Source organism: Schistocerca nitens, chromosome 2 (assembly GCF_023898315.1).
Source record: "Schistocerca nitens isolate TAMUIC-IGC-003100 chromosome 2, iqSchNite1.1, whole genome shotgun sequence".
Classification (NCBI taxonomy): domain Eukaryota; kingdom Metazoa; phylum Arthropoda; class Insecta; order Orthoptera; family Acrididae; genus Schistocerca; species Schistocerca nitens.
The window spans coordinates 509,581,447-509,608,431 of record NC_064615.1 but is presented as its reverse complement, the minus strand read 5'-3'; the positions used below and the strand labels follow the sequence as shown (position 1 = coordinate 509,608,431).

Genomic DNA, 26,985 nt, shown 5'->3' with positions numbered 1-26,985 from the left:
TAAAAATACGGAAAGAAATTGATTTGCATTCAAGTACTGACTGCACAGTGTGATAGCATAATCAACAGACTTTCACGCAAACTGTAACTGCCTCAAGGATACTTTATGTAAAAACAATAATGGCAAATAAATACTGCTTCTTTAGAGAGAGAGAGAGAGAGAGAGAGAGAGAGAGAGAGAGAGAGAGAGAGAGAGAGAGAGATGACCTGCTACACCATTTTGGGAGCAGAAAATAAAAATGAAATTTAGTTTATTAGTACATTATTCATAATAAATGAATGATTGATTTGTTATTACAGTTGGAAGAAACAACAACTCCAAAGATATTCCATTCTACAAAACACATGACAAGAGAGCTGGGAGATACCAAGAGGGGCAGTGCTGGCAAAAACATGAAGCACCATTAATTACAGTCTACATGCACATTTGGTGCTACAAAATATACAGTACTTCAATGGTTTGTGAACTGCTCCAGTCATTTTGTATGTATTGTTTGAAGCATTCAAAAAGTTTTGAGAAATAAATTAAATTTCATAAATTTTCAGTTTCAGAGATAAAGAAGTGTTTGTATCATCATGCACTAGTTGAAAATTAACACACTGAAAATATTAATTTTGTATTTTATACAAGTTGTATGACTATGTGATTAGTTATTTACGGTGAGCATTTACTGATAGGCTCCCTCTGACAGTATGAGCATCACGCAAGGGTCAGATGTCTGCTTTGAAGATACTGTTTTCATGCTAAGTCCACTATTGGCACAGCTGGTCAGAGCTATTTTTCCAGTAAACCAGATCATAGCTCTATCACCATGCTCAATGGAAGACAGACCTGGTGACTGTGGAAGACAGGGAGCTTATAAACATCTAGGAGAATGCAATGTGTACTGTAAGAAGCAAATGCACGGGTACTGCATTGTGAAGAGATTCCTGCACTGTGCTGCAGTTAGAATTGTGATCAGTGATGACTACGCCCACGATGTGACAATCTCAGTTTCAATCTGCATAGTGTTGCTATCCAGAATCAAATGGCACATGTATGTTTCTTGAACCACTAACAACAATAATGATACACAGCTAACTCTTCAAGTGTTAGGCAAATCTTTAGAATACCTCAGATATTCATTAATTCAGTGAGGTGCTTGAAACAACAGCCCACGTGTTGGGTGATTAAAGTTGTTTTGGGTTAAATGGCTTCAATTACTGGATTTATTGCTGCTTTTGTTGTTCCTGTATCAATCTTTGAGAGCTGTAATTTTTATTTACTAAGCAGTTTCTGTGATAAAGTTCAACAATGATATCTGTCAAGAGCATTATAAATAAAGCACATTATAATGTTTGTGTTTGGACTATGTACTAGATAACAAATTTAACGACAATACTAAGAAATGAAAAGCAAAATGACAAATCCTACACAATCAGCTTAGTACTCAAAATATTCTACATAAAAAGTAACAACCAAAAGTAGTTTTTGAACGGTCTTATGATCTATAACAATGAAGGATTTTACAGCTGTACAAGCAGTACATATTGTGATTTAAGTAGTGCTTTGAAGTTTTGAAGAATTGTACATGATAAAATGTAAAATATCATCATCTAACAATTATGAATCTTTCAATAGCAAATGATAAATAACAAATAAAATTTAGATAACATTTATAACTTTACTGCAGTAAACCTACATAAATAATTAGAAATTTTGGCAAAAGTCTCACAAAACCAGCACTGTGCAGTTCCAGAAGGTTTCGAGTTTTATAGCAAACCGAACCCAGTACAGTTATAAGGAAGAAATTCACAAATGATTGCAGTAAAATTTCAGAGTTCTGTAATTGTTTGTCACAATGATTCACAAAAACGAATTTTCCATATCATGCTTCATGAACACATTATAACATATCCTATAGAGATATGATTGCAATGAAGGTTTTAGTGCTTTTCAGGTTGTTACATAACAAGCTCCTGTCTTTTGTTAATTCAAGAATTGGATATTCCAAATACAAAATAGAAAGCGTAATATTATAGAGGAAAACACTTCCTACTGCTCTGCAAAATTTTGCAGAACATTAGGTAGTGTTCTCCTCTTTAATATTATCACCATGTTCTGCCAAGCACTGATGGAAAATTTAGTAAATGTTCTAGAAAGTATAGTTTAGGAATAAGTGCAAAAGTAAAAAATCATCTAGTTTCATCAGTAATGTATATTCTTTCCCCACTTTGTCATTAGCTGGAAATATAAAAAACACAATTGCCTCCACTGGACTCTGCAAGTATGCTTACTACATCCATGACTGATGAATGAGATTTTATTACATTTCCATTTGGAGCACCCTGCCTTACAGTGCATTGGCTATTTATGAGGAGTTCACAGTTTTTTTTATTTTCTATTTATTACTTATATTTTATTATAAATGATCACAATGTTACATTTTTATTGCAACTTTTCTTAGCATCTCTCGATCTAGAAATTACTGTCACATATCTCAAAGAAGAGAAGAATGGAAAAAGAAAGGTAGCACGTTATTGAAATAAACTGCTTTCAACTGTATATGAATTTTTACAGGAACACAACTGGTTTCACAATCAGGGCTTAAATGTTTTACTGAAGTGCGAGCATTTCATATTATATTAGCTGTCATCAGCAGAGTTTATTAGGATAGGTATTTTTTTTTTTTTTTTAAATCATAATGACGACTGTACAGGCTTGTAGATTTACACCTGAAGATGCGATTTGAAAGCATATATACATATGTATATTACATAAACAATTAGACACAGTTCACAATGAAGTGATAGGATATATGATACGATGCAGAAGCAACCCGCATCAGCAGAGCATATAGAAACATAATGGAAGCAACTTAACTGGTTCACACTGGGATGACAGTGACACGACACTGATCCCTATCTCTATCAAATCACCTAACGCAACAAGGAATGCTGGTCGCGCCGAGCAACTTGTATTGTATGATACGTGGGAAGTGAAATTTTAAGTCATCCGATTTGGGGAGCAACTACAACTACAACAACAAAAACAATGATGCTTTGGGAGTCATGCATGTTCTCCACTACATAGCCTCACTCATTTGATTTTGAGGAAAATATTCTTGTAGTCACACATTACAGCTTGAGAATGAACTGGTATGTTTTTTGTTGTTACCCGTAGTTACTGTGATACTTCAAAGTGAAGAACAGCACTGTGCATATTTTGAGAAGTTTGCACTGAAAAATGTAGTCAATGGCCAGTTCATGTTTGGTGCATTTTACGGCTTATATTACTGTGTGAGAAATGTAGCGAACATGTTTAAATTGTTTTTAATGCTGGAAGGAAAGCTTTACCTCTTTCCGTTTTGAGTAAATACATTATACTTTCTGGCGTTCGGGTCCGATAAGCCATGATGCGCCACACTCAATGCTATGACCACGCACCACCCTGTGTGTTGTTGCCGATACAGGCAGAAGCAGTCACTTGCATATGTGCTTTCAAGTTGGGAAGATGTCTTGACCTGTGCCTTTCTTTCGATGGTGCTTATAGTCAATGTGTCATTCACACATGAGGACTGTTCAAAGATGGTACCTTCTGTTCAGCGTTTTTAACTCATAATGTTTGCAGTTGTAGTTTCTTAGACATGTGAGTGATTGTAAAATGATAACTGTATTCTAAAAATTACAGCATTCAAAACTGAAATAGAGGAGCCCCTAATTAAGGTTGTGGACATGTTAATAGCAGGTATACAAATTGAGCAACCCTAGTTTCAGTACCTTTAAACATACAGCTTCGAATAAAAGTTGTCTACATCTGCCATGACGAAAAGATGACGCTACAGTTCAGATTTAATAACTGGATGCCACAACGGCATAAAAATTGTTGTAAACTTTCATAGTATAACCCAAAGTCTATAAAATTGTCAGGCATGTATTGCCTTCACTTCCTGAATACATTTGCCACAAACACTGGAAAAACATAGGCACTACTTTTGGAACGTCATTGAAACTTCCAAAATCATGACTGGAAAAAGTCAAGAAACTGTATTATTTGGCCCCCCACCTCATCTCTTTTCCATACATATTGGGAGCTTCCTCTTCTGAAAATGAAGACTGCATGCCAATTTCAAGTGCAGCACTGTCTGCTCAGACCCCCAGGAAGTGGAAAATTGTCAGACTTCAGAAGAGACCAGTAATGTGATTGAATATGGCATGGTACCACAACCACCTCCCCCAAAAAGAAAAGCTGGAGCCAGCAAGAGTAATGCTACAAAAGCATTTGCCAACCGTTGGGAAATTAAAAAAAAACTCAATTAGATGAATAGATACCACGTGTCATCAGCTGATGACGTTGGCTTTATGTTTCTTGAGTCCATGCTCCCAGACTTCAAGAAACTTAGTGCCAGGCATAGAAGAGCTCTAAAGGCAAAGTTCATGTTGCTACTGAATCAGCTGTACAAAACCAAGGAGGAGATTTCTGAATTTTCCTCATTGTCATGGGCTTTTCCATTTCTAAGACACTGTCTACCTTTACACAGAACTCACTATCTTAAGCTGAAACACTGATGGTGAACATCTAACTTCAGATATGGTAATGTTCCTTATAAAGCTGTGTGAATCTGAATCACATTCTACCATAACATACTGAAGAGTTGCAGCTTTTCAAACTGTATTCATTTTTTACACACATACTTCACTTAATGAAGTATCACACTATGTGATTTTATTACAAATGAACTTGTCATGGTGGCACTTTTAACATAATTCACACACTTTCACCAACTTACTTCATTGTTATGAGTAGCTTCTCAGCAGGAGAAATAGCAAGTTGAAAATTTGTGTCCTGCTTTGTCAAAGTAGCCGATACTAGTTGCTCCAAAATGTGGAAACTGATGTCTGGATTCAGTCTGCAGAATTTGTGGAATACGTGTTCATGTTGACAGAGCTCACAAGAAACCACAGCCGAACTGTCTGATATTTTGAGTACTGTATGAGTGCACCCAGTGCTTCCTCTAGTTTGTTCTTTAAATATTGATAAGCCAAGAAGACTTCCTCTTCAGATGAGCTCATCATTGTAACCAAGCTAGAAGCATGGTTCAGGCTGTCTCGTTATTTGTCATAACTCAGGTCGCATCACATATTTTATTGCATTTTGTATCACCTCACTGGGTATGCCTGTGTCGCATTGATAATTGTTGCATTGTGCAACCTTTATTACAACAAATCATATAGCATATTGTATTGCGTCAGTGTGAGCATTAAGCCAATAGCCAAATTGGGGACTTCATAAATACTGACATGAGTCCTAACAATCAACCATCTTGACATAATTGAGACCAAAATAGATAAACGGGTGGACAAAATATCACACACATACTGTTTCATAAGAGTCATAAGCCAATTGTGAAGTGAAGTAAGAACATACATATAAAAACTAGGATTTCCTGCAGTTTGAATTTAGAATGCAGAAACACAGCTAGTAGATGGAATAGGAGGAAGTGGAAGAAAATGAAAAGAATGACCAAGCAACTGGGCAACAAAAATGAATAACTGAGAAACTTATTTTAAAATTACTGTTTCAAAAGATATTTCATAAAGTGTTAACAGAATAAATCCCCCCCCCCCCCCCCCCAAAAAAGAGGACTAACCATCGATAACTAAATGAGATGCTCAACATATACAGAATAAAGGCTTCACTTTTTTTTTTTAATCACACACGTTAGTGAAGGCCACTTATTAAAATGAAAAAAGTTTATTTGTATTACTATAACCAAACATGAAGAATGAAAAATGTCAGTTGTGGATGGAATTACTGCAGATATCCTAACAGCAATGAAATGTAGATCATTATTTAGCTCATGGCAGTCTTAAATCAGTGCTTGTACTGGTACGGAAGAAATTATCCTTTGTTTGGTCCAGATATCTAAAGTAATAAAATACGGATGCTATTTTGAGACAGTTTGTAAGGGCATGGAACCTAGCTGGTGTAAACTGTTTCCAGTTTGTAATCAGAAAAGTAAATCTACAGAAGATACCAAAGATGTAATACACAGGCCACACACAGAGGAGGCAACCACCAAATGGGTGTAATGACAAATACAGCCAGCACTTCTGATATTCTCTACCAAGAGGCAAATAGAATAACCAAAATTTATCTATTTAAGTCACCAAAACTACTAAAGAGGCTTTAAGCATAATTTCATTTATGTGATAAGAGATTGTGAAATATAGATAACTGACATGTACCAGGAAGAATGTTTTTAGTTGCAATATTTCACATACCTGCTAACTTTCAAAAACCGAAATCCAGGAGATCCCAGATAGCAAAAATTTAACGTGTGCATGTGTTGGAAGGTGTTCAAACATACCAAGAAAAAGACTACACAGAAAGAGATTACAAATAATGTTAACATATATAATGTGGGCTACATTTTAAGATCACTATTTTCAAACTCTGAATTTAGGTACTTACACAAGTTTCTTGCTGATGAGTGTTCATTTGTTGTCACGTAACATTGGGAACAGTTCACACTCTACACAAAAATGATCTTTTCTGCACTTGATCTTGCAAGCCACAATATGAATGAAACTTGTTAAAACTACTAAATTGAATATCTATTTACACTTATTTACAAAATTCTCTCAAGTTCACAGAACACTGGCTACATTCCATCACAGGTTGAAGAGGAGAGTTGAAGACTAGTAGCTGTCTTCAAAAATTCGGAAGGAAAACTATTAATGAAGCAAGGACCACTGCTTCTTGTTTTCAAAACAGAAATGGATCCCAGAGTTTCATTTGACATGGAGGACCTAAACTAATTGTGATTCTTCTTCACCAAGCTGAACACACACTCACACTCAGCACTGCTGTGTGGTAGAGTCAAAACAAAAAGCATTAGTCTGGATAACCTGTCTTACTTAGGAACACCATCAGCTCCACAAATGCTACCGTATTTACTCGAATCCAAGCCGCACTTTTTTTCCGGTCTTTGTAATCCAAAAAACCGCCTCCGGCTTAGAATCGAGTGCAAAGAAAGTGGAAGTTCTGAAACATGTTGGTGGGTGCCGCCACAACTAACTTCTGCCGTCGAATATATGCAGCGCTACACAGGCATTCTTTGTAGGCACAAAGATAAATACTGGCACCAAAACCTCTGTGTCAGTAAATAAATTAAAAAAAAAAAAAAGGTGGAAGATGAGCTTTTTTCTCCGCCCCGAGTTTTGACCACTGCATTTTCATACATTATTCAACGAAGTAAATGCAAATTCTGTATTTTTCATCTTCGAATGTAGCAGCATTTCAATGTACTATGAAAATCCGACTGGCAAGACTGTTTGGTATGTTTGTCAATATGGCCAACTCTACGTTCTGAATTTTTTCCTGCCTGTGAGAAGAGATGGTTGCTAATAGGAACTTTTATGAATTGTGAATCACATGCAGTATTCTCTTTACCATAAGAATAATACGAATATAAACATTTTGCCATGTATTGTTTCGTGTTTGCTGCTATCTCATTTAAATCCCGTCTGCCAAATAAACTACGAAACTAGAGTGAGACAACAGCAAACGTGGAAGAATATACATATCATGTCCTGTTTATATTCGTATTATTCTTATGCCTAATAGTGATACAGTCAGAAATGAAGCACGGCGATTGACTAGATTTTTAAATCTAAGATGACTAATTTCTGTGCAGAATGTAATGTACTAAAGAGGCGCCTGCGAAGATTTCCAAGCGGAGAAAATTTTTCGCTAAACTCTCATTCAGAACATCTTCTATCATACGCAGTCTATTATTTGTTTCTTGTTGATCATTATCAAAGAAAGCAGCAGTGTAAGTAACAACAAATAGCAGTCTCTTGCCATTGTTTCACTAATGAGATGATTCCTCTCTCTCTCTCTCTTTTTTTTTATTTTTATTTTTTTATATAAATTGTAAGCGGCGGTAGCGCGCACAAAAGCAAGCCATGCCGTGAGCGGAGACAGGCCGTAAACACGCACTATCAAAATGCGACAAACATTGCATGACGCAGTACAGTAATGCATTTTCAGCTTAGAGTGACAAACACCTATAACAAAGAAAACGGCGCTTATCAGATCAAAGAAAAATAAACAAATCAGACGAGGCACGTGAAAAAGGAAGGGTACCCGAATACCGACGGAGCGCCTGACGCATAGCAATGGCTACCTGGTAAAGCTTAACTGCTAAGCTTACGACTCGAACCAAACTACTGTAGCTGTATCGTCATTCATTCGACATAAATTGTGTCTCATATTACAATGGACCAACTTTGTTTCGATTTGGAGGTGCGGCCTGAAACTTTTCTCTCCCCTTGAATTTCGAGTCTCAAATTTCAGGTGCGGCTTAGATTCGGGATTTTTTTTTTGTGATTTCGAGTCTCATTTTTCAGGCGCGGCTTAGATTTGAGTGCGGCTTAGATTCGAGTAAATACGGTAATCAAGTGAGCCCATTTGGTATTATATGTCAAGCTCTCGCTCTCAACAGTAGCAAAGTCATTATTCTGCAGGGCCACAAATTGGCTCTGAAGCACATTCATTGCATTCCCAGCTAGCTCACTTCCCTTCCTCGGCAGCAATGATGGAAACCTTTCTACAAGAAATTCTACTGAAGAAAACTTTATATCCTCAATTCTGGAAACTTCTGCAACCTTTGCATGCTTCAGTACGTCATCACTAAGGGAAAACTTTATGATATAATCACATGCAGAGCAGAAGTACGCCTGACATATGAAAATTATGTCGATTTGTCTTTATCATTAAGTTTCTACACCAAATTCATTGTCTGAATGCCATAACTAGATCATCAGTCTCTCTGATTCTCAACAAGATGGTACAGAACTTTCTGTAACAGGGAACTCTTTACAATTTCAGGTTTAACAAACATGGAACGAAGCTGCTGTAATAGGTTCGTCATTAGAACTAACAGCTTATGAATTTTTTTTGTTTTGTTTTGTTTTTAGGGCGCAAAACTGCTATGGTCATTAGCGCCCGGTCCGTGACTTAGGAAACAGTGAAAAACCGAAATTGAAAACCAGCAGCAATGGGAACGAAAGTCACAAAATTGGAGAAACTAAAAGCAGAAGGAAAGCTTAAAAATCCACTACAGAAAGGGATTGGTTGTCCCCAAAAAAAGCTTCAAATGACTGACGTCATTTCACTGGCACTAATAAACTTGAGAACGCGGTCGGCGGAGCGCGTGTCATCTGCTAAAATCGATGATATATCAGGCGATAGCTGTAGACGGGAGCGTAACGGATTAAAATAGGGGCACTCAATTAAAAGGTGTCTTACCGTCCACAGCTGAGAGCAGTGGGGACAGAGTGGGGGAGGATCGCCGCTTAAAAGATGTCGATGGCTAAAAAGACAGTGCCCAATCCGGAGTCTAGTTAAAATTACCTCCTCCCGACGACGCGTTCGGGAGGAAGAGGTCCAAGCACAAGGAAGAGCTTTCACGTCCTGCAATTTATTATGGGTAAGTGTCGACCAATGCGTGTGCCATAAATGAACAACACGTTGACATAAAACGCTCCGTAGATCGGCGAAGGGAATCGATTGAATAGCTGGCCGAGGAAGAGAGACTGCAGCCTTGGCTGCAAGATTGGCCGCCTCATTTCCACAGATACCAACGTGTCCCGGGAGCCAGAGGAATGCCACGGAGACGCCCCCCAGGTGGAGCAAGCGCAGACAGTCCTGAATCCGGTGGACCAGAGGGTGCACAGGATAAAGAGCTTGGAGACTGATGAGAGAGCTGAGAGAATCTGAGCAGATAACGTACTGTATCCGCTGATGGCGGCGGATGTAGTGGACAGCCTGGAGAACAGCGTAAAGCTCCGCAGTATAAACCGAACACTGGTCGGGAAGCCGAAAGTGATTTGTGGTGTCGCCAACAATATAGGCACTCCCTACTCCTAACGATGTTTTCGAGCCGTCGGTGTAAATAAATGTGGCATCCGTCATTTGTACACATAGAGCAGCAAATGCCCGACGATAACCAAGTGAAGGGGTACTATCCCTGGGAAATCGACAAAGGTCACGGAGCAGGCAGATCCGGGGACGGAGCCAAGGCGGTGCTGTACCCCAAGTTGTCAAGAAGGTTTTAGGAAAGCGGAAGGAAAGAGAATGGAGCAGTTGACGGAAGCGGACTCCCGGTGGTAGTAGGGAGGAGGGGCGGCCTGCATACCCCACATCAAAGGAGGCGTCGTAAAAAAGGTCATGGGCTGGATTAGCAGGCATGGAAGACAGATGGCTAGCATAACGACTCAGAAGGACTGCTCGCCGATTGGACAGAGGAGGTTCAGCAGTCTCAGCATAAAGGCTTTCCACAGGGCTGGTGTAAAAAGCTCCAGACACTAAACGTAATCCACGGTGGTGGATAGAGTCGAGACGCCGAAGAATAGACGGCCGAGCAGAGGAGTAGACTATGCTTCCATAGTCCAATTTCGAGCGCACTAAGGCGCGATAGAGGCGGAGAAGGACCACTCTGTCCGCTCCCCAGGAGGTACCATTCAGGACACGGAGGGTGTTAAGGGATCGCAGACAGCGAGCCGAAAGATAGGAAACGTGGGAGGACCAGCACAGTTTTCTGTCAAACATAAGACCCAAGAATTTAGCGACGTTGGAAAACGGAAGGTTGACAGGACCTAGATGTAAGGAGAGCGGAAGAAACTCCTTACGTCGCCAAAAATTAACACAAATGGTCTTACTGGGAGGAAAACGGAAGCCGGTTTTGATGCTCCAAGAGTGGAGGCGATCGAGACATCCTTGAAGACGTCGTTCGAGAAGGCTGGTCCGTTGAGAGCTGTAGTAGATCGCAAAATCGTGCACAAAGAGGGAGCCCGAGACATCAGGAAGGAGACAATCCATAATTGGATTGATGGCAATGGCAAACAGTACAACACTCAGCACGGAGCCCTGGGGTACCCCGTTTTCTTGGGAGAAAGTACGGGAGAGAGTAGTGCTCACCCGCACCCTAAATGTGCGCTCTGCCATAAATTCGCGAAGAAAAAGGGACAGCCGACCTTGAAAGCCCCAAGAGAACAGTGTGCGGAGGATGCCTGTCCTCCAACAGGTATCGTATGCTCTCTCCAGATAAAAAAATATTGCTACTGTTTGGCGTTTCCGGAGAAAATTGTAGTGGAGAGAGCAACAAGATGGTCAACTGCAGAACGATGCTTTCGGAATCCGCAATAGGCAGGTGTTAAAAGACTGCGGGATTCCAGCCACCACGCTAAACGATAATTCACCATACGCTCCAAAACCTTACAGACACTACTCGTGAGGGAAATGGGGCGATAGCTAGAGGGGAGATGTTTGTCCTTTCCAGGTTTCGGAACAGGAACGACGATAGCTTCCCGCCATCGTCTGGGAAAAGTACTGTCGGTCCAAATTCGATTATAAAGGAGAAGGAGGTAACGCAGACTATGGGTTGATAAATGCAGCAACATTTGGACGTGGATACCATCCGGTCCTGGGGCGGAGGAGCGAGAAGAAGAGAGTGCATGTTGGAGTTCCCGCATGGAGAAAACAGTATTGTAGCTTTCGCGATTTTGAGAGGAGAAAGCAAGAGGTCGCACTTCCACTGCATGTTTCTTCGGGAGAAACGCTGGCGGGTAATTTGAAGAGCTCGAAATCTCAGCAAAGTGCTGACCCAACGAGTTAGAAATTGCGACGGGGTCCACTAATGTGTCATGCGCGACAGTGAGCCCAGAGACCGGGGAGAAACTAGGCGCGCCTGAGAACCGTCGAAGCCAACTCCAAACTTCCGAGGAGGGAGTGAAGGTGTTAAATGAGCTAATAAAGAATTTCCAGTTTGCCTTCTTGCTATCGCGGATGACACGACGGCATCGCGCTCGGAACTGCTTATAGCGGATACAGTTGGCCAAAGTAGGATGGTGGCGGAAAACGCGGAGACCACGTCGCCGCTCACGTATTGCATCACGGCATGCCTCGTTCCACCAAGGAACTGGGGGGCGCCGGGGCAATTCGGAGGTGCGTGGTATTGAATGTTCCGCAGCTGTAAGAATAACGTCGGTAATACGTGTGACCTCATCGTCGACGCTGGGAAAGTGACGGTCATCGAATGTCGCTACAGACGAAAAAAGTGTCCAATCAGCTTGGGCAAACTTCCAGCGTCGCGGGCGCATGTAGGGCAGTTGAGGCTGCAGTCTAAGGACACATGGAAAGTGGTCACTCGAGTGTGTATCATCAAGGGCGAACCATTCGAAGCGCCGAGTTAGCAGAACAGTACCGACCGCAAGGTCCAAATGAGAGAAATTTGTCGTGGAGGCAGACAAAAATGTAGGGACCCCAGTGTTGAGGCAAACTAGATCTGCTTGGTGGAAGACGTCTAGCAATAGTGAGCCACGTGGACAAGGATGTGGAGATCCCCAAAGCGGGTGGTGGGCATTGAAGTCCCCAACCAGCAAATACGGGGGTGGAAGCTGACCAAGAAGATGAAGGAGATCAGCTCGTGCCATTGGTGTGGATGATGGAATGTATACAGTACAAAGCGAGAACGTGTATCCGGAAAGGGAAAGACGGAAGGTGGCAGCTTGGAAGGAAGTGTTTAAATGGATTGGGTGATAATGAAGAGTTTCATGGAGAAGAATCATGAGTCCTCCATGTGCAGGAGTGCCTTCAACAGAGGGGAGATCATATCGGACGGATTAAAAATGAGGGAGAACAAAGCGGTCATGGGGACGCAGCTTTGTTTCCTGAAGACAGAAGATGACCGGCGAGTAGGATCGTAAGAGGATCGACAATTCATCCCGATTGGCTCGAATACCGCGGATATTCCAGTGGATAATGGACATAGGGTGAACAGAAAATGGAGGAATGTGACCAAGGTGGTTGTCAACTCAACGACTGCTCAGAGCTTGCGACCGACAGCATGGAATGGCATTCAGCCGAAGGCAGAAGATCCTGATCCATAGGTTGGTCAGGAGCAGCTCCTGCCACCAGCGATCGGCCGCCAGCAGTGCGCCTCGGCGACACAGAAGACGGCCGAGGGCGATTTCCGCCAGGTGGTGCTGTAGATGGGACACGCCTTGGCGGAGAAGGAGAGGAACTGGGTTTCTTTGTAGCCTTCTTGGAAGTATGATGTTTAGAGGAAGGAGGAACCGATGGTTGGGAAGTTGCAGTACGTAAAAACTCTTCACGAGTATGCTCTTTTTTCAAAGTCTTGGTGTCGGACTTTTGGGCTCGAGATTTAGCAGAACTCGACGAAGGGTGAGCCAGAGAGTGGGCAGGCGAAAGTGGCGAGGTGGAACGGGCGATCTTTGTGCTGGCCGATCTGACGACCGTGGCACTAAAGGTGAGGTCGCAAGTCTGCGTGGCCACCTCCTTTGTTGGCCGAAGAGAAGCAAGGACAGTGCTGTATTTTCCTGTCTGAGGCACGGGGGGGCTGTCGACTGGCGAATAATTTTCGAGCAGCAAAGGTCGACACCTTTTCCTTTACTCTAATTTCCTGGATGAGTTTTTCGTCTTTAAAAACGGGACAATCTCGAGAGGAAGCAGCGTGGTCACCCATACAGTTGATGCAGCGAGGGGATGCAGGTGGACAAGCACCCTCATGGGCATCCTTGCCACACGTAACACATTTGGCCGGATTGGAACAGGACTGGCTGGTGTGATTGAACTGCTGACACCGATAGCAACGCGTAGGGTTTGGGACGTAAGGGCGAACGGAAATTATCTCATAGCCTGCTTTGATTTTCGATGGGAGTTGAACTTTGTCAAATGTCAAGAAGACAGTGCGGGTTGGAATGATGTTCGTGTCAACCCTTTTCATAACCCTATGAACAGCCGTTACGCCCTGGTCAGACAGGTAGTGCTGAATTTCTTCGTCAGACAATCCATCGAGGGAGCACGTATAAACGACTCCACGCAAGGAATTTAGAGTATGGTGCGGTTCCACCCGGACAGGGAAGGTGTGTAGTAGTGAGGTACGCAGCAATTTTTGTGCCTGGAGGGCACTGACTGTTTCTAACAACAGGGTGCCATTCCGTAATCTGGAACAAGACTCTACAGGACCTGCAATTGCGTCGACACCTTTCTGAATAATGAAAGGGTTGACCGTGGAGAAGTCGTGACCTTCGTCAGACCGAGAAACAACAAGGAACTGTGGCAACGATGGAAGAACTGTCTGTGGCTGAGACTCAGTGAACTTACGCTTGTGAGCAGACATAGTGGAAGGTGAGGAAACCATTGCGGAAGAATCCCCCATGATTACCGCCGTCTCCGATGGCGCGCTCCTCCCTTGTGGGGGCCCTCTCGGAGGGCACTCCCGCCTTAGGTGATTGTTCACACCTCAGGTCACACCTCCCGACAAACGGACGGAGGGACCAATCGGCACTTTCGGAAGGTATCAGCTCGGGTAATCACCCCTCTCTGGGCCTGGCCGTTACCAGGGGGTATGTACGTGTCCTACCTGTCTACCCGGGGCGGGGAATTACGCGTTACCCCGTCACCGGCTACGCATGGAAGTGCGTGGGTCGGCCTTCAGACACGCACAGGGAGGAAAAAAGAGAAAGGGAAAGGAAAGAAGAGGGGTCTCAAACGCCGCAACGGAGAAAAGGGCAAAGAGAAGAGGGAAGGAAAAGAGAAGGACAGAGGAAGGACGAAGACTTGCAAGTGTAGAAAGCAAGGAATTTGTAACAGTTTCGAGCGTCCGTCTCCGGACGTAGGCACAGACAATACTCCCAGAGGGGGAGAAAGGGAAGGAAAGAGCCAGGGGTGAGGGGGGCGAAGATGGGGGACGGGGAAGGATGCGGAAAGGGAGGGTATGCAGCCCGGAAAGGAAGGAGGGCCACATTAGCTCGGGGTCCCGTGCTCGCTACGCACGTATCCACAAAAGAGTTGTGGACCCCCTGGGGGGACTTATGAATTTGAGAGGAAGCACTCTGAAATGCAGAATTGAGATTCTCAAACACACGAATGACAGCACACAGGAAAGCACAGTATACATTGTTTAAGCCTGAGGAGAGAAACATACAGTTTTTCTTCGCTGGTTTGAATAATGTTGTTGTTCATCAGCACAGGAGCGTCAGATTTTGTGGCAGATGCAAATCTCTTGGAGGGCAACCCATTTCTGATGACTCGATAGCCTTCCTCTTTCCATGGTTTTCAGAACCATCAAGCTCGGCTTTTGGGATTGTAAACAGTGTTAAGCTACTTGATGCACACTGAGCACTAAAATGTACCTCATCTTTAAAGAACCCAACTAATGGATCCCACTGCTCCAACAGTCTCTACAGACACTTTCCTAAGGATAATCGTCTTGTGCAGACATGTTTTAATATCTTCTTAGTTTCCTTGTTGTGAAGCTCTTGGAACTTCTTAATGCGTTCCTTCCTTTCTCAACTCTTTTCTAAATAATAAAAAATGTCGACTAAAAGTTCATCAATCTTAACAGGCAAACTGCTTGCATCTTTCTCAGCAGCCATGTTAATCAAATGACATGAGCAACCTAGCACAAAGACACATGGCTGTGCTTCCCTTAAAACAGCACCAATCCCATTTTTCTTTCCAATCATGCCTGGAGCATTGTCTGAACAGGATGCTCCACAATTTTCAATTGGTATTTTGTAATACTCCAACTGTGAAATTAACAAATTCCCAATATTATGTCCCATTGAATCATCCACCAAGGCTGGGACAGACAGCACTGAAGAAACCATTTTTTCCTGCCTTTTCTCGAAACAGGTGATGACTAAGGCATGAAACATAGCAACACTGTCATTGCACCCATCTGTAGCCAAAGTAGATGGTTCATGCTGCATGCAACTATTGAGTTCATTTATTGAATCTGTAGCAATTTCTTTCAAAATACGTGAAGTCTTTGTCGACCAAAACCTTAACTTTTTGCGATTTCTGAACCAGGGAACATTTTCTTAAAAAGGGCAGCAGCAAATGGAATATTATGTTCAATTAAAAATAAAGTGAACAAAAATTCTGTTCCTATTACATCAAGGTCAGCTCCAGGAATGGTAAAAAAGAAATAAATTTTCCTACTGCTATCCTTCATTTTTGTATTGGAGACATGTTTAACACATTTAATATGATTTATTAATTCAGTTCTTCCTCCGCGAGCAATGTTTATATCACACCAACACATGCAACAGAACGCTAACCTTTCCGCAATCGCATAATACACGAAAATTCAGTAGAATATGCATCCCTGAAAGATTGATGATATTGTTGCTTAGTTGAACCCATCAGAAAAACATGAAATCACACAAAAATTCATCACACAATTGCATGAATACCAGAAGCGCAGCAAGCACTGCATATAACCAAGCAGAAACAAATCTTTCCTCCTAACACACAGTCGAATCACAATACACAAATACTAAATTGGACACCTATTCATCACACAATTGCACAAATACCAAAACTTACAGTGAACACAGAATAAAACCAAGCATAAACAAAGCTTTCCCCACAAACAAGCAGTCGAACCACAAAGAGTACGCAGCGATAATCTGCGAGATGTGATTATTGATAGAATGTTTGATCGACTTTCGCTGACGGTGTTTCAAACACACAGAGTTAATGACAAAAGCGCAGCAATATTCTGCAAGAAGGGACTATCCATAATATTATCGGTCAATTTTCAGTCGAATTTCAAACACTCTTATCTCAGAATAGCAGCTATTATTGAAAGTCAAAACTAAAAACTAAGCTCATCTGGAAAACTTGGCAGGTATAATTTCACCATCCCAGGCCAAGAAGATACACTACACACAGCAAAAAACTGACAAAAGTCATAGCTGGTAGCTCAAGGACCTGGTTAGAAAATGGTAAGGAAGCTCTAGGAGGATACTGAAGGACAACAAACAACAGGGTCATAAAGTCGTTTGGCAAAATCAAATTTGGAAAGTCCAGGTAGCAATATCACCAATCTAGGAAAAAACAGATTGCTAATTACTTTAGAAACACATTTAAAGACATGCTCGAGATGCTGGTGTTGGAGGTCATGTGTGCATGATCTGTGCTTGCTTGTGTGTATGAATTCTATGCACCTCTCTTCTACTGACGAAGGCTGTAGCGGAAAGCTTTATGTAAGTGTGTCTTAAATGTACCTGTCTGCAGTTAAACATGTTTTTTTGGTGGTAAGTAGCAAACTGTCTTTTCCTACATTTTGATATTCCTACAAGGTCATAGTTTATAGATGTCCTGTATCAAGACACTTCAGGCTTCAGAGAGAAACAAAGCTGACACATAGCACAATTTCATAAACATGTTTTAAGTGTCTGCCTGGCAGTTTGGAATGTAATTATATGGCAATGAAGAGCCAAAAACATGTCTCATCTGAAATATTACACATTGCAATAAGGCAATTTCTGACCAAATGCTGTGAGACACAAAGGACTACATGTACACAAGTTGCTATAAAAATTGCAAGAACAGGCAAAACCAGCAACAATGATGACAAGACCCTACAACGTTGTGAAAAAATCCCAAATTATGTATTAAGTACAGACATATAGTTTAAAATACAGGGTGTCCGAAAAGACTTTCCCTGATTACATACATTGATAGCTCAGGCTAGAATTAAGATACAAATATGAAACTTGTGTCGAATTGTTTACAACTATCAAAGTTTTTTTTTCTGTTTTAGGTTCGCAGTATGTAAGTAGTGGACGAGGTGCAGTGCCCAAGAAACCATGTTAACCAATCAGGAGAAGGCACAGTGTGTCTTGTGGTACCATGAGACACGATCACCAACCACAGTGCAGACACACTTCCAGACAACATTTGGAAGGACTCCACCTTATGTCAAGAGCATTAAAGCCTGGTATGAGAAGTTCAAGAACACAGGGTAGGTTGCTGACCTTCCGAGGTCTGGTCGACCAAGAACCTCAGCAGACAGGGTGGAAGCTGTAAGGCAGTCTTTTCTGCGAAGTCCGAAGAAATCGGTGCGCAGGGCGTCACGTGAATTACAGATGCCAAAAAGCTCTCTCCATGACATTTTACACAAACATTTATTGTTTCGTGCAAACAAAGTGCAAAACGTTCAGGCCTTGTTGCCCAATGACAGTACACGTCGATATGACTTGGCGGTCGAAATGCTATCACGTATTGAGGACGATGATGGTTATCTCAGACGAATTGCCTTTTCCGACGAAGCTACCTTTTTTGTCAGTGGAGTAGTGAATCGCCATAATGTGTGCATTTGGGGTTCACAACCCCCTGGCGAGGTCATGGAGTGTACCAGAGGCAGTCCAAAGGTGAATGTTTGGTGCGCGCTATTGCATAATTGAATTATCAGGCCATTCTTCTTCGCTGAGGCTACCATCACATCTGCAGTGTATCTGGACATGTTGCAACTGTATGCTGTTCCTCAGCTGCTTCAGTATCACTCTGATGTCTTGTTTCAGCAAGACGGTGCACCACCTCATTGGGGTTTGGACGTCCGTGCCTATCTCTGTGTGACCTTTCCTGGGCGATGGATTGGTCGTGATGGGCCAACGGTTTGGCCTCCACGCACTCCTGACATAACCCCATTAGACTTCTTTTTATGGGGTTACATCAAGGACGAGGTCTACCTAACAAGTGTACCAGATCTTGAAACCCTGCGGCAACGGATAACCAAAGTCGTTGAATCGATCCCTCCAGTGATGTTGGCTAATGCGTGACGGAAACTGAATATCGCCTAGATGTACTACGTGCTACCAAGCGTGCTCATGTGGAAGTTTACTGATGTGTGAAAAAAAAACTTTGATAGTTCGTAAACAATTAGACACCAGTTTCATATTTGTATCTTACTTCTAGCCTGAGTTATCAATTTACGTAATCAGGGAAAAACTTTTCGGATGTCCTGTATATCCAAACCTATAAACTCTTCTGTTAAAAAATAACTGAAATCCTTTGAGGAATGAAGATGAATTCTCATGAGATATCAGAAAACCTGTAAAATTTTTTTAATATTTTATGAAGAAATATCTTCCCACAACATCTCGTGCTGACATACTATTGCTACTTACACTCAGTTCCTAGCTATGGGATTCCTATCTCAGCATCACAGGTCCAAAAAATGGACGCAATTTCCAAACACAGAAAAGCAGTAAGAATAATAACTAGATGTAGTAGTTGGGCTTAGTATTAAAAACTATTGAAAAACTGGGTATCCTTACGGCACTTTGGTAGTACATCTATCAATCATTTGTGCATATCCTGGAAAACATTACTACGTATTTCACTAATAGTTCTATACAGGATCATGGAACAAGAGCCAGTTTGGACCTACAATTATCAAGAAAAAACAAAAAACTTCAAAACAGCATTTTTAACAGGAAATAAAACCATATAATAAACTGCCCAATGTGATGAATAAAAATTACTAAAATACATTTGTTCAAAAAAAGCAACTAGTGCATACTAAACAATTAAACATTACTCAGAGGACTCAACAATTAGCTGTGACGAAGCAATCTGGGATCTCTTTACTTCCTCTCGTCTTGCCATCTGCCTCTTTAAATTCATTTTATTTTCATTTTTTGCCTAATTACCTTTAACACGCATGACTGTAATCTGCATTTCCACAGAAGAGAAAGGTTGGCCCTCAGTCTTAAGGAATATAGCGCCGGGTCTAATTTTGTTCTTAATTTTTTGAATGTAATTAATTTTCTAATTTATTTTGATCATTCCTAGTTAATACCTTTGTTATAGGGCGAAATCAATAATTGTTTCATGACTTACATTTATTGTAGACTTATAAACAAATACAAATTCTGTACTAATTATAAGAATTAGGAAGACGAACTACTAGGATTCTTAAAGTATTTATTTGGCTCTATTCGGAAACATATTAGCAAAGCTAGAAATTAATCAATTCCAAAACAATTACCAGATTTGTCAAAAGTATGGTTTGTATAACTACATCTGTTAATTTCATTATTCAAAAAAATAATTTGGCATGACCTTTTTAGTAGAAGGAACTATTAAAAAAGGAGGAATTTTGATGTATTCAGTTAACTGAATGAGTTATGTTTTAATTGTAATTTCTATAACAAACATCGAACAGTGTATAGTTTCAGTGTGTATTATTGTGAAGATATATATACAGGACGGATTTTTCGTCCCGAGACCGTCAGTCCATGGCTGTTTTTTAGACAGGAATTATGTATTGGATAAAATAACAACAATGCATTAACGTAACAGTAGTATAAGTGCAACACAAATAGGCCATGTGTTAAAACAATGACAATGTCTGTTCAAATTTATTTGAGAAATTGTGTCACATGTACTATATTATTCTGCAAGAACTGTGAACTGTGTGGTTATGTTTTTACTGCTCACAGGTGTTCAACAGCAAACTATCGTAATAGTATGCTGACATTTGCCTGCAAACTACTCATGAGGCTTATTAACGTTTGCCGGCCGCTGGTGGCCGAGCGGTTCTGGCGCTAGTCTGGAACCGCGCGACTGCTACGGTCGCAGGTTCGAATCCTGCCTCGGGCATGGATGTGTGTGTTGTCCTTAGGTTAGTTAGGTTTAAGTAGTTCTAAGTTCTAGGGGACTTATGACCTCAGCAGTTGAGTCCCATAGTGCTCAGAGCCATTTGAACCATTTCTTATTAACGTTTACCAATAGTGAACTGGCCATATAACTGTGTAAAATTGGGAGGTTGTGAACAGTGAAAGTGAAGAACAGTGAAAGTGAAGAGCTGTGAAAGTGAAGAGCTGTGAAAGTGAAGAGCTGTGAAAGTGAAGAGCTGTGAAAGTGAAGAGCTGTGAAAGTGAAGAGCTGTGCAACTGTCTGCTATATCATTTACAGTAGTCAGCGTTGAACTTACACTCCCCATTTTTCCAGCCAGTGTAACAATGCAGTGTCAACACTGAGGACTATCAACGAAGAAATAAAGAAGGCAAAATTCACATAGTGGTCAATAATAACAGGGGATAACCACAACAGCCTGACATTACAAAACATGGTTACAATGTAACGCTTTTACAAGAAAATTATCAATATCTATAGTGCGTGATAGCAATGTCTTGTCATTCTCCTGAGCTCAACATCTCACTCGTGATGGGAGATGGTGACTCAGTTTTTCAGGTAGAATGAGGGGAGGACACTGAGAAGTGTATGGGGCATAGTTGCACATTTTTCAGGCCTGAAGTCTGTTTCCCAGATGGGCTGCAGTTAGGGCAAGGGGGATAGCAGCAGGTTTGTTGTCTACAAGTAATAAATGGTTGTACTTAGTGTGTGCAGCAATGAAGGTGAAAAACTGTGTGTGTAAATCGAAGGACATTGTAAAATAAGGACCAACTGAATGAGGCAGTGCACTTGTTAACACACTGGCCTAATATTCGGGAGGATGGAGTTTGCTCTGCCTGGCGATAATGATTTAGATTTTCCTCAATGATTTCAGGTAAACGCTAGGATGGTTTCTTTGTCACTCTACAACCACAAGTAGCCAGTCACCGCTCCTATCTGCATAGAAGCAGACTTATAATTCTGTGTGTATATATATTTTCAACTATTTATTTTCCTTACAAAGAGATGACAAATGCTGTATCATTGTGAGATGATCCTTGGATGAATAAATAATAAACAAACTAACTCAATGATATGAGCCATTTGGTGGGAGTGAAAGAAGAAAAAGAAGGGGGTGGAAATTAGGAGGGAAATAGTATTATCCAGGGTAAACATTTTCCAAAAGTGTGATGCAATAAAGTGAACGTCTTGACAAAACAAGGTTTGTACTCGAGAAGTTTAAAATATAAATATCTATAAAACAGAAATTAGAAATATGAAATAGAAATTTTAAAATAAAAGTACTTATAAAATATCATTCCACTGCATAAAGCAAAATGTACATACACTACCTAATAAGCTGTGGTCTCTTTAGGCTAGTAGTTTACCTTATTACTATAGTTTACACATAGAAGTTATAATAAAATCTGCTAAACTGGTCTGCAGCCTTTAAATATTTACATATCTTACATACATTTTCTTTGTTAAAGCCAAAATACAAATTAAAATCAACACTTAAAACAGTACAACACATTACACTACATCCAGTTATAAATAATCATATGTCTTGCACAGAGTTCTTCTCAATAAGTGCCCTCTGAAAAATAATCAGAAGTGTCATTGATCTTCACAAACATTATAGCTGTACAAGGGGTAGAAAGGTGCATTTCGTAAGTATTTCTCCATATTTTCCAATACTTACTTGAAATGTAACAGTCCATTAAGACCCACATAAAAAGAACATTTTCCAGTCTAATTCAAGATTGCACATGTAAACAAAATAGGTAATTTGTCTAAAAAAAGTTACTAAACTAATTATTATACCCCAATAACCTTAAAGTATAGAAGCTCTGTAAATGAAGGGAACATTTTCCATGAAGGGAACCTCTAGTAATTAATAAAATACGAAAATCTATTATTGTAATTTTGTATTCGAGAAGTTATACTTGAATAAAATAACTGACATAAACTAATATGGAATTGTACTTGCTGTTCTGGAGCAAACATAAGTTTATATATATATTTTCAGTTTTTATATGTTAATTTTAATTTTTACTTAGTTAAAAAATCACTTTAAACAATGCCGAGGATTGTTAATAAAGTATAAATAATTACAGCCATATTGGCATAGGGGGTCAATACTTTGTGTGTATTTGGCCAGAAAGCATGTAGCTTGCTGAGCATAATTCATTTCAATATTATATGCTCCAAGTTATTTCAGATCTGTCAAGATGCTTTTATTTACTTTGTGATCATAATAAAAATTCAGCTGAAACATTATACTGGATTAAATATTATTTTTACTTTATAGTTTAAAACCTACATTCGCTGTTTTCCAGGACTTCCGCTGTGACAGATCGCCAGCTACAATGAATATTTTAACTTCAATCAAAATTAATTCATAGTAATGTTTTATACCTCAAAGTCAGCGTATGTTGTAGAAGCAATGCTCTCGTCATGCACGTGCATGACACTTGGTTGGCTTTTCAGGGTGTGAGTAGTACCAGTATTCTGTAGATGACCATTCTCCACAAGAGGAAACAGAGTTCGAGTCACCTGCAAAGAAAAACATTTAGCAATTCAGTGAGAGTGGGCATTGCCTGCAGGGGAAACATCAGCTGTTGAAATTAAGTTTTTCAGGACTGCTACAAGTTGTAGTCAGTATGTTTTAGCCTAAGTACCTCCACGGTCCCAGAGGACAGCTGTGCAAAAAATACAAGATGTACAGAAAAATGACACTTCAGTAGGTAGAGCATCTCTCCAAGATTATAAATCACACTACAGGTATTCTATATGGGCATTGTTTGTAATGCAGCAAATGTCAGTAGGGTAGACATTATTGCCGTACCTGTCCCAACACATCATAGTACATATCAGTGGCCACATCAGTCATTCTTCCTTACAAGTAAAGTGCCAGTGGAGACAGGAAGAAATGTCCTTTGACATAAGCCCATAAGGAAAAAATCACGCAGAATTAAATTAGGTGACTGTGGTGACCACTGAACAAAAAAAATGAGAAGCATGTTCAATCCAATCCAGGCAGTTTGGCACAGAGGTAATCCGAAATGTCTGAAAGAAAGTGTGGTGGAGCACCGTCTTCTTGAAATATTAAGTCTCCACTGTTTTGCTGTAATTGTGGCATAAGCTATTGTTGCAGCATATGCAGGTAAACAAAACCAGTTACAGTTTAAAAGAAAACTGTACTCCGCCCGAACAGGCCATGAAGGTCCATGTCGTCCTCAGCTGAGAGGCGTCACTGGATGCGGATATGGAGAGGTATGTGGTCAGCACGCCTCTCTCCTGGCTGTATGTCAGTTTATGAGACCAAGTTACAGTTAAAGGCAAAGAAAAATGGTTCACAAGCTTCTGAAGAGGACATGGAACAAAAGATCTTAACTTAAGGTGATTCACGAATGTATTCCACAAACTAGAGTGGATGTTCTGTGCCCCAAACTTGCATGTTATGACAGTTACCTTTTCAGACACATGAAATGTGGTTTTGCCACTGAGAATCAACTCAAGTGAAACATAGTCTTCCACCAGAAGCCTCTGCAAGACTTTGCAAGAGTCAGAAAAAAGCTTATTGAAGCAAATACAGTACAACTTCAATTATCCAGATGACTTGGGACCAGACCCAATCCGCATAATTGGATAAATCATGAAACAGGTCATTTCTCTAAAAAAAAATTATTTGTTATACATACTACTGCAACATTAATTTAGTGACTACGATACTATGTTTAGATTTTATGCAGTGTCAGTCCTCAAACATATCGATCGGAGTCAGTTGTTTTGCTTCCTACAATACTTTTTGTGCATTTGCTTGATAGTGAGCAGCTGTGTATGGTCACAGTCAGGATACCACTCCACCCATATTGGTGCAGTGTCAAGACATTCAAATGCCTCACCAGCTGACAGCCCTGCATCTGGTTCAGCGATAATGTAAGAATCCTGGCTATAAGCTTTTTCTCTCACACTTTGTTTGAATGATTTCATAATTGCTGAGAATTTGGAATCCAGATCCTAAGAATCACATATGAGCCACTCACCTGCATCCTCTGCAGTGCAATCAGAATGTCCAGGAGTTTTCAAAAGGGCCTTCCTTATGACCTCAAGGGATATTTCGCCTTCTGCCAATTCTCTTTCTTCCTCATCCCTTTCATGCTGCTTCTTTTCATCTTCACCTTTCTGTGCCTAATCTTTGGTTGAAATTAATTTATTCCAAGTCCTTTTTAGTGTGGTTGTCTTCACCAGATTCCATACTTCTGTGGGCCATAATGTAAAAGCAGTATTTTAAATTGAATTTTCAGTGAGGAGCCACAACGCCTTCTTCATTTTGATCTTTCAAAAGCTTCCTCAGCAATTGTCTTCTGTAACGTCTTTTCATAGTTTCACTAACCTTTTGGTCCACAGTCTTTACCAAATTTGATACATTTGGTGGCAGAAAGAGTGTTTTGAAATGTCCCTCTACTCTACCAAGAAAGCTTTCTGTAGGGTAGATGGGTACATTGTCCAGAATTAACATCACCTTACTGCCATATGGCCTTTTAGGTATGTTTTTCATATAAAATGTGAAAACTTAACAGTATCATTCGCAAAACAGACGCAGTCATCCAGGTCTTTGATAAATTTATATATAATAACTTTTTAAAGTTATGAAAAGCAACAGGGAGAATTGAAATCAAATAAGTCTACGTTCCAGATGGCATCTCAATTTGATTTTACAACGAGTACTCTTTGTTACTGTCCCCTTAATTAGTGTCCATTTATCATGAATCTCTTGCCCAGGGCAAAGTCCCAAGAGACTGGGGGGAGGGAACCACTGGTTTGCTCCAGCAGAATTTTTGAGCATATTCTAAGTTTAATTATAATAAATTTCCCCAAGACAGATAAGCTTCTGTCCATAGGCCAACACTGATTTAGCAAGCATTGCTCGTGCAAAACTCTGCTTGCACTTTTCTCGAACAGTATACAATGAGCCATGGATGAAAGGCAACAGGCACATTCCATATTCCTAGATTTTCACCAAGTGTGTGTTTGACATGGTGTCCTGCTGTAAACAGTTAGCAATGGTCTGCACATACAGACTAAGTCCCCATGTGTATGAGTGGCTCAAAGACATTTTAAGCAGTAGAGCCCAATATGCTGCCCTGGACAGAGAATCTTCTTCAGAGACAAGGCTGTCATCAGCAGCACCTAGAGAAACATGATACGACTGATCTTGTTTTCTGTATGTATGAAGGATCTGATTGATGAGGTGAGCAACAATCTGCGACTGTCTACTAAAAGCGGTGTCGCTGAGTGATTGTAGGAGAATACAGGATGACTGACAGAATTTATGTTTGGTGTAATGAATTGCGGCTTGCTATGGATATAGAAGAATGTAAATTCATGCAGAGGAGTAGGAAAAACAGTACTATAATGTTTGAGAACAGTGTTAGTGGTGTGCTGCTGACACAGTTATGTTCATTAAATATCTAGACATAAGACTGCTAAGTGATACGAAAGAGTAAGAGCATGTAATGTTCGTAGTAGGAAGGCAAATGATTGAATTGGGTTTATTGGAAGAATTTTTAAAAAGTGCTGCTCATTCATAAAGGAGATTGCATGTACAACATAAATGCAACACAATTTTGAGTACTGCAACAAAGTTTCGTTATATCAGAAATTCAAAGGTGTGCTGCAAGATTTGATGCCAGTACACTGAATCAACATGCAAGTATTATGGAGATGCTTCGTGAACTCAAGTAAGATCGTGAACTCAAGTAAGACTTCTTGGGGGGGGGGGGGGGGGGGGGGGGGGGGCAAAAACATTCTTTTCACTAACCACTACTGAGGAAATTTAGAGAACCGACATTTATGGTTGACTGCAAAACCATTCTAATGCCACCAATGCACATTTCGCTTAAGGACAGTGAAGGTAATGTAAGAGAAATTAGGGCTTGTACTAGGGATGGCAGTTATCATTGAAACAACCAGTTTTCGATGATATCACCCCCCCCCCCTTTCCACAATGCTAATTTAGCCCGACTGTTAGAATTGCTCCCAATAACTAAATAACTGGCTTCTGAAATAAGCAACTTTCTCAATTTTTTGTTCCTATTATTTCCTGGAATAAATGTAGTAATCAAATAAAGATCGAATATTTTTTACTCTCTCAGTTTCAAGATACATAGAACCACAATATTAAATAGGTAAATAAAACTCAATCTGTCTACCATGCACTGCTATTCCTGAAAAGTGGTAAGTGGTTGAATACTATAAAAATACACCAGTATTCTAATATTGATCTAATTTTTTGAAACACACTGCTTACAAGGGAACCTCCCCATCGCACCCCCCTCAGATTTAGTTATAAGTTGCCACAGTGGATAGGCCTTGAAAAACTAAACACAGATCAATCGAGAAAACAGGAAGAAGTTGTGTGGAACTACGAAAAAATAAGCAAAATATACAAACTGAGTAGTCCATGTGCAAGATAGGCAACATCAAGGATAATGTGCG

At 40.5% G+C, this 26,985-nt stretch overlaps 1 protein-coding gene across 4 annotated transcripts in view; it reads right to left on the bottom strand.

The window, feature by feature from the left end:
* LOC126236488 (protein regulator of cytokinesis 1-like) overlaps nt 1-26,985 on the bottom strand; it is a 148,995-nt gene that overhangs the window by 39,214 nt on the left and 82,796 nt on the right. For 3 of the 4 annotated variants that reach the window (XM_049945834.1, XM_049945835.1, XM_049945838.1), the window contains exon 12: nt 22,900-23,037. In XM_049945834.1, the coding sequence (XP_049801791.1) occupies nt 22,900-23,037 (138 nt within the window). Of the gene's footprint in view, nt 1-21,969; nt 22,079-22,899; nt 23,038-26,985 lie in introns of those variants that run through there. The other variant, XM_049945839.1, reaches the window with a different exon arrangement.